The 14000-nt window shown below is 37.3% G+C and overlaps 1 protein-coding gene and 1 long non-coding RNA gene across 5 annotated transcripts in view; one reads left to right on the top strand and one right to left on the bottom strand.

The window, feature by feature from the left end:
* Positions 1-1347: 1347 nt before the first annotated feature.
* Positions 1348-2605, top strand: LOC122689115. Its single transcript, XR_006339724.1, has 2 exons — positions 1348-1395; positions 1777-2605. It is a non-coding gene; the product is annotated as an uncharacterized LOC122689115 (long non-coding RNA).
* A 6863-nt stretch (positions 2606-9468) lies between these two features.
* WNK3 (WNK lysine deficient protein kinase 3) overlaps positions 9469-14000 on the bottom strand; it is a 163873-nt gene continuing 159341 nt past the window's right edge. For all 4 annotated transcript variants that reach the window (XM_043896927.1, XM_043896925.1, XM_043896926.1 and 1 more), the window contains exon 23: positions 9469-11918. In XM_043896927.1, the coding sequence (XP_043752862.1) occupies positions 11589-11918 (330 nt within the window). In that variant the 3' untranslated portion in view covers positions 9469-11588. The remainder of the gene's footprint in view (positions 11919-14000) is intronic.

Raw genomic sequence — 14000 nt, forward strand, 5'->3', positions numbered from 1 at the left:
GCAGTGAGAACAGATTTTATTCAGTTACTGACAGTAGGGGAAAGAGCAGAGCTCTATTCCATTTGTGCAGAGGTGACAGCATTTTATTTATTTATTTTTTGGTGACAGCATTTTAAAGGGAGAAGGAGGGAGGAGGAGTGAGGCGGGGCTCAAGTAGAGGCAGGAAAGGGAAAAATTACAAAGTGCTGGCCAGTGTAAATGCAATTAGGCTAGCTGTGTCTGCTCATTGGCAGTTACTGAAGTCAGCATTATATCCTATAATATAAGAGAGACAGAGGCCCTATCCTTCATAACGATTACATTTCAAAGGATTGGTCCTTGAGACACACACTCTGGAGTTGTAGGAGATACATATACATCTCAAAGGGACTGGGGAAGAATTCATAATTGTAAGCCCTTTTTGGTAAACACTGTTAAGAAAGAGAGGTCAGGAGTCTATTGTCAGATATCAGCTAGAATAAGCTGTAAATTCTTTTTACAGCCCCAGGCTTTTCCAGATGAAAATTGGGTCATCCCAGAGACTCTGACATATTAACATATTAGAACATGTTAGAACTGGATATGGAACAACAGACTGGTTCCAAATTGGGAAAGAAGTATGTCAAGGCTGTATATTGTCACCCTGCTTATTTAACCTATATGCAGAGCCTATCATGTGGAATACCGGGCCGGATGAAGCATAAGCTAGAATCAGGATTGCTGGGAGAAATATCAATAACCTCAGATATGCAGATGACACCACCCTTATGGCAGAAAGTGAAGAAGAACTGAAGAGCTTCTTGATGAAAGTGAAAGAGGAGAGTGAAACAGTTGGCTTAAAACTCAATATTCAGAAAACAGAGATCATGGCATCTGGTCCCATCACTTCATGGCAAATAGATGGGGAAACAATGGAAACAGTGACAGACTTTATTTTCTTGGGCTCCAAAATCACTGCAGATGGTGACTGTAGCCATGAAATTAAAAGATGCTTGCTCCTTGGAAGAAAAGCTATGACCAACCCAGACAGCATATTAAAAACCAGAGACATTACTTTGCCAACAAAGGTCTGTCTAGTCAAGGCTATGGTTTTTCCAGTAGTCATGTATGGATGTGAGAGTTGGACCATAAAGAAAGCTGAGCACTGAAGAACTGATGCTTTGAACTATGGTGTTGGAGAAGACTCTTGAGAGTCCCTTGGACTGCAAGGAGATCAAACAAGTCAATCCTAAAGGAAATCGTCCCAAATATTCATTGGAAGGACTGATGCTGAAGCTGAAACTCCAATACTTTGGCCACCTGATGCGAAGAACTGACTCATTGGAAAAGACCCTGATGCTGGGCAAGATTGAAGGCAGGAGGAGAAGGGGACAACAGAGGATGAGATGGTTGGATGGCATCACTGACTCAATGGACGTGAGTTTGAGCAAACTCCGGGATTTGGTGATGGACAGGGAAGCCTGGTGTGGTTCAGTCCATGAGGTCACAAAGAGTTGAACATGAGTGACTGAACTGAACTGAACTGAACTGAACTGAACTTAGAAGGCTAGAAGCCAAGTTTGGTCTGGTCTCTTTAGTGCAGGTGTTTGAATGGAGTGTTTGTGTTGAGTGTTTTTGCAGGTTGCACCAGTTCTCCAGATGATTCTAATGTACTCTTAAGTTTGAGAATCACTGCTCTTCTAGAGCAAGCCCAAGGCCCAAGTACAGACTGCTAAAGCAAGAAGGAGCATCCACATAACTGACTCTCATAAGTTTTTCTATACCTGTAATTTGTTTTTTTCCTTCCTTCCTATTTAGGTGGAAATGGTGTATACTTGGACCAGTGACTGGATAAAGGTGTGCCCCTTTGCTTTCCTGAAAGGAAACTTTGTGGTTAATCTAAATATTTCTCTATTACTGCATGTTAGATCTATTGGTCAGAGAAGGCAATGGCACCCCACTCCAGTACTCTTGCCTGGAAAATCCCATGGATGGAGGAGCCTGGTAGGCTGCAGTCCATGGGGTCGTGAAGAGTTGGACATGACTGAACGACTTCACTTTCACGCATTGGAGAAGAAAATGGCAACCCACTCCAGTGTTCTTGCCTGGAGAATCCCAAGGATGGGGTCGCACAGAGTCGGACACGACTGAAGTGACTTAGCAGTAGCAGCAGATCTATTGGTGGCAGTCAAGTTATAAAGAAGTTGCAAGATCCACATTTAGATTGCACTGAACTAGATGAGGAAGGGGCATGTCCATGCCATGTTGTTGCTCTGGATGCAGTAGCTGCATGTGACTGGCAGTTGTCCATAGATTGTTAGGTGTGGGCATTTTGGAATTGTAGATATGGGGGAAATGGCATATGTGTTTATGAGGCAGTCAAAAGGAGGACTGTATGTAAACATCTATTTTGTCTCCCCTATACCCCTTTGCTACCCTTTTCTCTACCTTACTCCCATGGTTGCATCAGGAGCCATTCTTTATGTACTTTCCCTGAGAATTTGGGATTGAGCTAGAGGAGGAAAGATGAAAAATCCTGGCTGCATTTCAGCATCTGATTTATTTGTTCCTAAGGGCCATCTGCATTATCCTTGTGTTTTGTGAGATACCACCACCAACTTTATAATAAATTCCTCTTTTTGTTTAAGATTGTTCAAATTGGGTTTCTGTTACTTAAAAACATGAAACATATATATCAGAAGAGAAACTTTATGCTAAACATAGGCCATAGAGAGGATAAACAGAGGCCAAAGCCTTGAAAGTAGAAAGGGACAGTGAATGTCACAGAATAGTGGTTAAAGTGTGTGCTTTGGAGCTGAGATCTGGGCTCCAAAACCTGTTCAACCCCTTACTTGCTATATAACAAGTTATTTAACCTTTTGAGCCCTTAATATATCTGTGAAACATAGACTCATTAAGTTTTCATCAGATTTATTTGGTACCTACTATGTGCCAGGAATAACGCTTTGGTTAAGTTAGTGTTAGTCGCTCAGTCGTCTCTCAGTCAAAGAGTCGCTGACTCTTTGTGACGCCTGGACTTTAGCTCACCAGGCTCTTCTGTCCATGGAATTCTCCAGGCAAGAATACTGAAGTCAGTTGCCATTTCCTTCTCCAGGGGATCTTCCCGACCCAGGGATTGAACATGAGTCTCCCGCACTGTAGGCAGATTCTTTACCATCTGAGCCACAAGGCAAGCCCACTATGTGCCAGGAATAACATTAGGCTGGGAGTAAACAGTTCTCAACCCACTACAATATTGTAAAGTAATTAGCCTCCAAAACTAATAAAAATAAATGGAAAAAAAAAAGAGTTCTCAAGACAGTCAAGGAGCTCAGAAGCTTGTGAAGATTAAATGATATATTAAAGTGTTTGGCACAGTAAGCACCTAACAAATCTTAATCATTAAAGTGAAAGGTAGAGAGAAGCATAAAGAGGTTGCATGGAGAGTTCACATTGTATTAAATCTTGTCTTCCACCTAAGTAGTTAACTAGCTGTTTTAGTTTCTGTTAAGGCCCCACTTAGCTTTCTTTATTGCCCAAATCTGTGGGGGCTGTTTGAGAGGCCGTAAGCTTATAATGGTAATAGGAAATAATTCATTAGAAGGTCTAATGAGGCTGCTATATTGCTTCTGTTTCTTAAACCAGCAATAATAGCAGGGAGGTCATTTGATTAGTAAAGAAAACAATGACTGTGGTTCTCAACCCTAGTTAGGTTAATATGATATTAATATATTATCTGGGGAGCTTTTTAAAACAATACTAATTAGGGGGATGGGGCCCAGACACTATTTTTATTTTACATTGTGGTAAAATATATATAACACAAAATTTACCATCTTAACCATTTTTTAATAAATTAATTTATTGCTCTTAATTGGAGGCTAATTACTTCACAATATTGTAGTGGTTTTTGCCATACAGTTCAGTAGTGTTAAGTATATTCACTTTGTTGTGCAACCAAGGCACTAATTTTTAAAAATACCTCCCTGGGTGACTTTAATATGCAAATAGGGATAAGAACCTCTGAGCTGGAATGGAGAAATCTTACAAATACTGGTTAAATTCCTGAGTCTACTTCCTCATTTGTAACATGCATGTGAGCTAGTCTTCATCTATTTATCCCAAAGTCTTCTTCCTATTCAGACTATCATCTATGCTGTACTTCATTTCTGTCTTGAGCTCCTGTCTTAAGACCCACCTTCTCAATTTCCTCAACTCCTACAACTTGAGCTCCTCCTAAATTCTTTAGTCACAGACTTAATTATGTCATCTCATTCTTTTATATAATGCTCATTAATGATGGCACATTTTAAATGGGTTTTATGGTGTTTTATCCTCCAACTTAAATATTTTCATCTCTGAACCTCACTTTATATCATCTATCATTGCAGCCAGTACTCAGTCTTTCCCCAGCAGACTTGCTGTTGATTTGCAGATTGGGTTCAGCTTTGTTACATCTCTTGACTGTTTCCTCTTCTCTTTAGTGATATGTAAGGTCCCTTCAGGAGTTGTTACTGTTATTTGAGCAAACCTACTATGTGCCAGGCACAGTGCTAAGGCCTTTATGTTTTTCTTTTTTTACTTAGTCTCAAAATACCACCACTGAGGTATTTTTACAGATAAGGAAATTGAAGCTAATAAGTTAAGTAATTTTCATAAGTTCACAAAGCTAGAATACAAATCCAGGTCTGCTGGACTCCAAAAGGCATCTGTATTAACTATAATCTGAACCAGGGCCCATTTCTAAACCAGCCTGATTTCCCAAGTGCAAGTTTGTTGTGAAAGTCACTAGAGTTGTCTAACAATAAGCACACTTAGCAAATTTGGGACATATCTCATTTAATAGTCAAAACCACCTCATTTTACAAATGAGAAAACAGAAGTTTGAGAGATCTGTAGATCAAAAAACCTGTGCTTGTTCCACTGTGTATCCTCCCTTTGTTGTTGTTTAGTTGCTAAGTTGTGCTGACTCTTTTGTGACCCTAGGGACTGTGGCCTGCCATGCTCCTCTGTCCATGGGATTTCCCAAGCAAGAATACTGGAGTGGGTTGCCATTTCCTTTCTCCAGATCTTCCCTTTAGGGATCACCTAAGAGAGAATACCTTGGAGTCACTGAATCATTAAATCAAGGTAATAGATTTTTAAAAACATTCTAAGAATCTTCATCTAATCTTGAATATTTCTGATAGACCCCTTATTCTGCCTCCAGGGCTATTTGCATAAATATATACATGAGTCTTCTACCTAAATTATCAAATGAACAAGGGATCTGACCTCATTTGACAGTTTCCCAAGTCACTGTAGTGTGGTAAATGAAGATGTGCAAGAGAGATTTCCAAATGCACTTTTTTTTTTCCTGAAGGTGGACCATAAACACTGTCAATACAAATGGAAATACCCAATCATAAGTTTGTGCAAAGAGCACATTTTGAATCATTGCTTGTATCATAAACATATACGTCTAATCCTGACATTATAAAACAAGCACTGGATATAACCTCATGTAAGACATATGAAGGACTTTCCTGGTGGCGCAGTGGATAAGAATCCTCCTGCCAATACAGGGGACACAGGTTCGATCCCTGGTCCAGGAAGATTCCACATGTCACAGAGCAACTAAGTCCGTGTACCACAGCTAGAGAGTAGCCCCTACATACCACTGCTAGAGAAAGCCCAAACACAGCAATGAAGATCTAGCACAGCCAAAATTAAAATAAATAAAAACAATAAAGATATATGAAAAGAATATATACTAATCATAATGATTAGTTGAAAAGTTAGTCTAAATGTATTTTGATTGTTATTATTACAGTATATCTGAGAGTCAGTATGAAAGTCAAAGTATTAGTCACTCACTCGTATCTGACTCTTTGCAGCCCTATGGACTGTAGCCCACCAGGCTCCTCTGTCCATGGAATTCTCCAGGCAAGAATACTGGAGTGGGTACCCATTCCCTTCTCCAGGGAATCCTCCCAACCCAGGGATCGAACCAGGGTCTCCTGCATGGCCTGGGGTTTTTCCCATGACCTTTGGAGTCAGACCTGGGTTTGCATCCAGGCGTCATCATTTACTAGCTATCGTGCCTTGGTAAATTATATAATCTCTCTGACCCTCAAATTTTCTCTGTTGAGATAGTAACAGATCTCGCTTATAGGATTGTTTTGTGAATTAAAAAATATCACAAGCCTAACTAACACAGTTAGGTATTCAGTAAATCATAGTGACTGTTACAATTATGGCTCATTGACAAATCAGGGGAATTGGTCCAACTCCAAAATTTGTTGGAGCTATAAATCAAGAGGTAACATACAGGTTGGTTAGTTTGTCCAGCCAATATAACTACAGGATTAAAGTTTTAAAATCTGTTAAGTTAGATTTGGTAAATGAAGAACCAGCTTAAGCCAGGTGATTGCAGTGACTATGACAGCATTTTAATAAGATAATATACTCATTTTAACACAGCCTTTATTTTCTGTTTCAAAACAAAATTTCCAGGAAACAAAATACTTAACAATGGTTGGGTACAAATGAAATAAAAATCACAGTTTCAAAGAACCAAAATCAGACAACTGCTTAAAGGCAGATCGCTTAGGTTTATAAAAAAAATAATAAAAGTTAATGTCAAGAAGGATTAAAATTAGGTTTAACAACATTCCATATAATGCTACATTCCCCAATTAAGAAAGGAGAGTTGACATATACAACTAAAGGTTAAGTGTAGAGAAGTGGCTAAAATTCTGCATACTTTATAGTAAATTATGCATGAAAGTTTATTAATTGCATAAACTTCCTGAGTGGCTCCCATGCTGTACTAGGTCTACATGCTTAATATTCATATCAAACAAATTACAGCTTTAAGTGATTGAGCATGACAGACCTTGAACAACTGCACTTTCCAATCAATCACTATTTCTGCTGAGGGTATGTTTTGGACCACAAACTTCAATCTGAAATCTTACAATGGAGAAGAAATGCAACTTAAAAAAAAACAAAAACGGGAAGGATGACAAGCATGAATTTAGGAATTTTATTTTTCAGTGGCACTGTTTTCTTTCTCAAGAGCCCAGTTTCTCTCTTCCCTTCTTGCTTGACTTTTAGCCTTTTTGCTTGAGGTTCTTTTAATAAAAAAAAAAAATCTTCCAGAATGGGAGCTGTTGGTTTATATAATCTTCCAGCTATCTCAGTTGAAAATACCTTCAGTGTAACCTAGTTACTATCCCAGGCCCATGCCTATGTTGGCTGTCAAGGTTTCTGACCAGTGTTTGTGTTCATCCTTCACATACAAAGACTATTTCCACAGTGACCTGAAAGCATTTCAGAAAAATTTCATACTAATTTCACTTCAAAGGATTTTACCAAGTTTGAGTGTCACCATTTTATAGTCTGAACTACTTGTGGGATTTTTATTTCAATCTCAGAAATTACACTTAAACAAATCAATGACCTTTTCTATGCTCCGTTCCCTGATTGGGTCATCTTTTAAATAAAAGGGGAAAAAACAAGTCCCCAGGAAACTACTTTCATCAAACTTTCATCCAGGATGAAAAATGAACAATCTATTCTAGAAATAATGGCCTGCACAACACCTCAAATATCTCAATATTCTTCTAAACCAAACAGAAGATTAAATAACTGAATCCCAAACTGATGGCAAGGATACTTCAGCAATGTACTTGTAGATGAAGCCGGAAATACAATATTAGTACTAACATTAAATGTGCTTTAGTGTTACACACAGTAAACAAGGGAAACAACTTGTGGTTTACAAACATTTGCTCAGTTTTCTGGGGGGAAAAAGGAATGCATCATTTTCATCACTCAGAGAAGACAGCAAAGGGGAAAGTCAATGCCTCTGATAAATGTTAGAGATTGAATGAACAGTTACAACTAACTACAATTCAACTAAAAGCATACAGCCATTTTAAGGTAATAAAATATCACTACAAATACTTAGTTGTATGCTAGTATGCTGAATGACAGGCCACTACTATAAGATTTATCAAATATCTCATTGTGATAGTTAAAGCAATTTCAACCCATAGCCCTTTAGGCACACAGACAAGAAATGCATCTCTAATAAAAGATGCGAAGTTACAGGCACTGGACTGTCTAATTTAGGTACTTTCTTACCATTTGTTTGTTTACAGCTAACTTCTACCACTAAGTCCTATATTGCCACCAGCTGGATTTATTTCTCTGTTCTCCATCCCTACATCCCCAAAGCTTATTTCAGAAGCACATGGCTCTCATCACTTAAAACATAGATTGGTGGCAGAGTGATGGTCCCTCTCATTTCAAACTCACAGCACTGGGACAAGAAGGCAGGCCAGATTTATAACCTGAAAGAATACTGAGAATCAAGGCAAAAAAACAAGTTTCACAGGCAGTGTTTTCATGTGTACCCCAAAACAGCTTTGAAAGAGGTAGATAAATAATTGTAATTGGATTGGGATTAAATATGGGGTTCTAAAATTATATAGCCCATCGTATTATACATAACACTCCATACTCAATCCAAAAATCGCAGCAGAAAAGTGCCTTTTAAACTTTCACAGATAATTTTGCTGTCAAACCATTGGAATTCATGCTGGATATAAAACTGGCAAGAAAAGATGAAAAACGAAGTGGATATTTGTTAACTACAGCAAATTGCCTTAAATAGAGATTTAAGACTGGTACAAATACATAGGGTTATTTTCATTAGATTTACACCAATACTGGTTTCATATTCTTATGATGTTACACCCAACTTCACAAACATAGCAGCAGGTACTTCATGATGAAATGCTCACATTGCCACATATGGAGATACAGTACTATTCATCAGACTTGCACTTTGAGAAGTAAATGTGATGGTTGGACATACTGACTACCCTCAAGAAAGCTTTACAAGCAGGATTGTTTAGTGTAACCTTTCTTCTTCTACAAGAAGGAAAATGGAAAGGACAGGTTTTGGTGTGTGTTGGAAATGGGAAGAAGGCCCTTCTTTATAGTAGGCTCTTTGTTAAGTAAGAAGGGAATGTCTGAGCTTTATGCTTTACCTCAAGAGTTAATTATTTCTGGGGAGGAAAAGTACCTCAGCAAGGATGAAAACAGCACTATCATGATTTATCAAAATTATGAAATAATGCAAAACCCCTAGATAGAAAACTAGCTAATATTTACAGTCAAAGTGACTATAATCTGAGTCAAACATTTAAGTAATGGGAAAAAATAACTTAAAAACCCACAGTGATGTGAATAACACTGTTTACTTCATTTCTGCACACTCACTTTTTTCTGTATTTTTAAACTTACACACGTTACATATACATAATGTATACATAACATATATGTTAACCCAACTACTGCAGTCAGCATGGAGACAGCAGTACACTACTCACCATCTTCAAACTTTAGAAGACTACTTTTCTTTCCAGCAAAAAATCTGAAAAGATTCTAAATATTACAAGGCACTGCAAAAGTCTGCAGGCAAAATAATGATGAATTGTACATAAAACAGAGGTGGTGGCAAAATGTGGGACATATGATATAGAGCAGCCATTAATAAATGTCATCCATGGAGCTTTTTTCATCCTGGGGTACACTATTTAAAAGGATTGTAACTCCAAAAAGGATCATAAAACCTGCAGTATTTTCAGCTTATAAATTGTAAGTCTCAATGTAATCACACAAAGCTGACTCTACTAATGAAACACAAGCAGTTTGAAAGAATTACAGATTTTAGGCACATTGTTTTTTGTACACATGGAAAACTGCAATGCGAGAATTTGCATTACACTAATGTCCTAAAACCATTTCAACTTGCAAATAATACTGTAGAAGAAATTTGAAGAATCTGTACATAAGATTTAGAAAGACTCATCCAAACCAGAGTATGTTTTATAAAAAGAAGCTGTGACTCTTATCAACAGCAGTTCTCAAAATGCTGTCCTGGATGCCCCAAAATGATAGTGACAGAATCTTCATGATGCTGAATGTGATCCTCAGGTAAGCAACAGAAGACACTTTTTTTTTGAAAAAGGGTGTTGAATGTCACAAAGTAGAGTGTGCAAAAAAAAAAAGTACACCCATTAAGTTTTCCTCATTACCTGGCAAGATCATGGGGTAAAATTTTTAGAGGAATATGGAGGAAAATCTGTCAACAGAAATGTTGGGTGATCATTTGGAATGTTGACCAATAGAACTCATTATTAGGTAAGTGTGTCCTAGAAATGACTTTGAAATCTTCAGAGTGAAAAGTATTTTAAACATGTTTATATGTGGTAGTTGATAAATACTGTTTTAGAATTCAATATTTGGGTTTCACAGATTGATCAAGCATTAGGTAACTTTGTGACCAGACTTTTAAGAATATTAGTTAACTTTCTTGAAAACCAAAAACGTATATTCTGACATTGCCTCCTCTCCTCCTAAAACTGGATAAAACCCAGTAAAGTGCAACTTGACAGTGATCTCTCTCAGATTCTAAAGAGGCTGCCAAAATCATCTAAGATCTAAAATCATCTAAGATGCTACAGATACTAACAAGAAAACTATAACAACTAAAAAAAAGGTAATCCCCCCCCAAAAAAAAGGCTAAGGGCAACTTAAATAGTATCCTTCGAGGGTCTACTATCTACTGCAGGACAGTGTATACCCCTCATCTCTTAGAACCCTGTAAAGCCAGTGTTTCATGTGTAAGTCTCAAAACCTACTGTATCAAGTAAATTTCTCTTCAGAAGAATGGATTAATAGAGGTGTAACTTGAATCGTCTTTGTTAGGAATACAAAGATTCCCCCCAAATGAGATTCATATCAGCTGCAGTATATCCCTTGCAAAAGAATGCAAGCCAAACCAATGCCTCTCATGCTCAAATATAATGTACTGTGCACATGAGAAACAAAGAGATAGCTGCTTTGAATTACTATGGAAATCCTAAAGCAGCTACATTATCTGCAGAATCAAGGAACTGTTACAGTTCTGTTTTTTCCTTCTTCTCCGCCTCACCTAAAACAAGGCTTCACTCCTACTGCTGTGATGACGGGAAGAAAATCACATTAAAAAGGGCTCATGTTCTATATTGGTTGACAAAGTTATTCTAATTTTATACACCAAAACATTTCCTGCAGCAAGTTACCCTGCCTTCTCTGAAAGGTAAACCTAAGATAAACAACATGAAGAATCTCATAAGACCCTGCTGGAGAGTCTCACTTTGTCTATGTTTGGGGAATATAAATTTAAATAGTTCTTATACCTTTTAAAGAAAAGTATCATCTAGCTGCAGAGAACTGCAATTTTAAAAAATGAGGGCTTCTCAGCAATGCATGGAAAGTGTCCTGGAAATGATAATGCTCAAGCTGAGCGTATTAAAGCATTCTGAACGGTATTTTTTAAAAAATCAAGTATCAAAGAGGATAGGATTTGAAGTGAAAAAACATTTCTATGTGCAGTGTTCTATATACAAACTGCACAGTTCTACAGGTGATGAGCTATATCAAATACTACATTGGAACAAAAAATAATAGTGGAAAGTAAACTCAAAATGAAGGAAAATATGGCAGAACCCAAGAAGAAGAAAGTTTAATACCTTAGGTATCCTGAAAATAATTCTGAAAAAAACTCCCTTTTCTTCATTATCTACTCTGATTTACTTGGGACCAGGAGGGATTGTGGACGGATTCTGCACTGCTGAAGCTGGAAATGCCTGCAAATTCATCCCTGGTTGGAACGGTCCCCCAGGTTGGTTAGGAATTACTAGAGACTGTTGTGGTGCTCCTGAAATTCCTACCCACTGTACTGGATACCCTGGCCCCACCACAGCATTATACTGACAAACATGGGGTATTCCATATGATGATAATGGCCCAGGAAATGAAGGAAGTGACAGTCCTTGTGGCAAGGAGGTTGGGACAGCTCCACGGATTTGGGACAGAGAAGAAATCCATGTTGGTGTGTAGCCCATAGTAGATGGAGTATTCTAACAAAAATAAAAACAAAAACAAAAGATCAGTTTATTTGATAGATGCTTTTACTCTATATTCCTTCCTATTCTTTTTTGTCTTACGACTACTCTCTCATTATTATTCTGAGTGTCTACCATTTTGGGAGTAACTTTCTGTGTGCTCATAGTTATATACCTATTTCATTTCATCTTCATAACTGCCCTGCAAGATAAGCATTTTTAGATGAGGAAACAGAAGCTAAAAATTAATAATGCCCATCACCACTTAGCAAATTAACAGTAAGGTAAGGATTTAAACACAGTTCCAGATAACTCCAAGGCCCCTGGTAAATTTCTGTTCACAGTTCAATGTCTCCTTTCCTCATACTAGCACTACTCTTCTATTTTTACTTCCTTCTGCCAGTCCCAGACATTCTTTCATTCAGGGCCACAGACAATAATAGTTCATCTTACTACATAATTCTCTGAAGACAGAGGATCATAATTTAGTGTGGCATAGGGGAAACAGCCTGGCATATAGTAGGTGCTCAATAAATGTCACCTCCCTACCTCCTTCTACTACTCACTATTTGAAGTCTGATATTTCTGTTATATTTGGGGAAATTTAAACTCAAGACAATTATGTTTTTGACAGTTCTGAGAAAATATATTCCTGATTGATTCTTATTATATCATATTATGTGTATGTATAGAGATTACTAAAATCAACTGAGCACACAGAGATTACTGAAATCATATGCACGTTAGAATAATATGTCTAAATGAAAGTAAATAATTCTTCCTTAAGGGAGAGCTTGGTATCAGTCCCAAATTCTTAGTTCTTTTAAATTGATGGTCAAGTTAAAACCCTTTCAACTAAAGTTTCAAGTTTAAGTTAGGATAAAGGTTTTCTTGCTTGACTCAAGAATGAATGACAAAATCTCCTGAGGGGAAAAAAGAACTCTTATTTAAAGTCCAGCAATCCCATTTTCATATCAGTGTTTTTGTTGTTAAAGTAAAATTAAATACTTCTGGTTTTAAAATAGCTTATATAGTATGATCACATGTTTGTAAAGCTATTTCTATGTATCCATATACAAAGATATCTGAAATGATATTTATCTAAAGTTAGTGACAATAATTTCTGAGTGGTGGAATTTTAAAATTTTGTACTTTTCTGCATTGATTAACTTCTATAACACACATTATTATTTTACAAACAATACCAATGTGATTTTTATTTTGAACAAAGACTAAATTGGAGATGACTTGTTATACTTAATTTTCTCTTGGATATTTAAAAGGCATCTCAGATTCAAATAACCGCAATCAAATGTATGATTTTTCTACTACCAAAACACACTGCCTGCTCATGTTCCCCTTCTTGATGATTGGTACACTGGAATGACAGCCAGTTATACCAGCCAGAAACCTACCCTTGACACCTCCATCTGGTCCATTTTATCTCTTAAACATTTTTTGGAATCTGTTCATTTCTTTTCATCTCAGCCTCTCTCTCTTTTTTAAAAAAATAAAATAGTTAAAAAGTTCAACTTCTCTTTATGAGGCCTACTGTGACTAATTCTTGATTGGTCTACCAAGCTTATCTTCAATAATCTTTCTTCTTGCTTCAAGTCAGAATGATCTTTTCAAAAAGCAAATCTGATCATGTCAACCCTAGGGCTTCAGTGGCTATCTATCTTTCTTAAAGACAAAGATCCTTATCATCACCACTTTTAAGACCCTATAGACCTCCTTAGATTCACTGTGCACCAACTCCTCTCTTCTCTCTTCAATTCAGCCAAATGGGTCTGCTTTCAGTCCTTTCAGTCTCTGTTTCCCCATACGGGGCTTTGCATATGCTGTTCTTCCTGCTTAGAATCATATTCCCTCCCCTTTTCACCTAGTTAACATTTACCCTTCAGATCTCTGCTTAATCATCACTTTCTCAGGAAAGCTTTCATTGACTTCCCTTTACTAGGTCAAATTTCCCTTACTGTATGATATCTTATATCTCTCTTTTGTAGTCCTTATTACAGCTGCAATTTTATATTTTTTATACAAGTCTGTTCATATCTAACTTTCCCACCAGCATATAAGTCCCATGAGAATAAGGAA

This window comes from Cervus elaphus, chromosome X (genome assembly GCF_910594005.1).
Source record: "Cervus elaphus chromosome X, mCerEla1.1, whole genome shotgun sequence".
In the NCBI taxonomy this organism is placed as follows: Eukaryota; Metazoa; Chordata; class Mammalia; order Artiodactyla; family Cervidae; genus Cervus; species Cervus elaphus.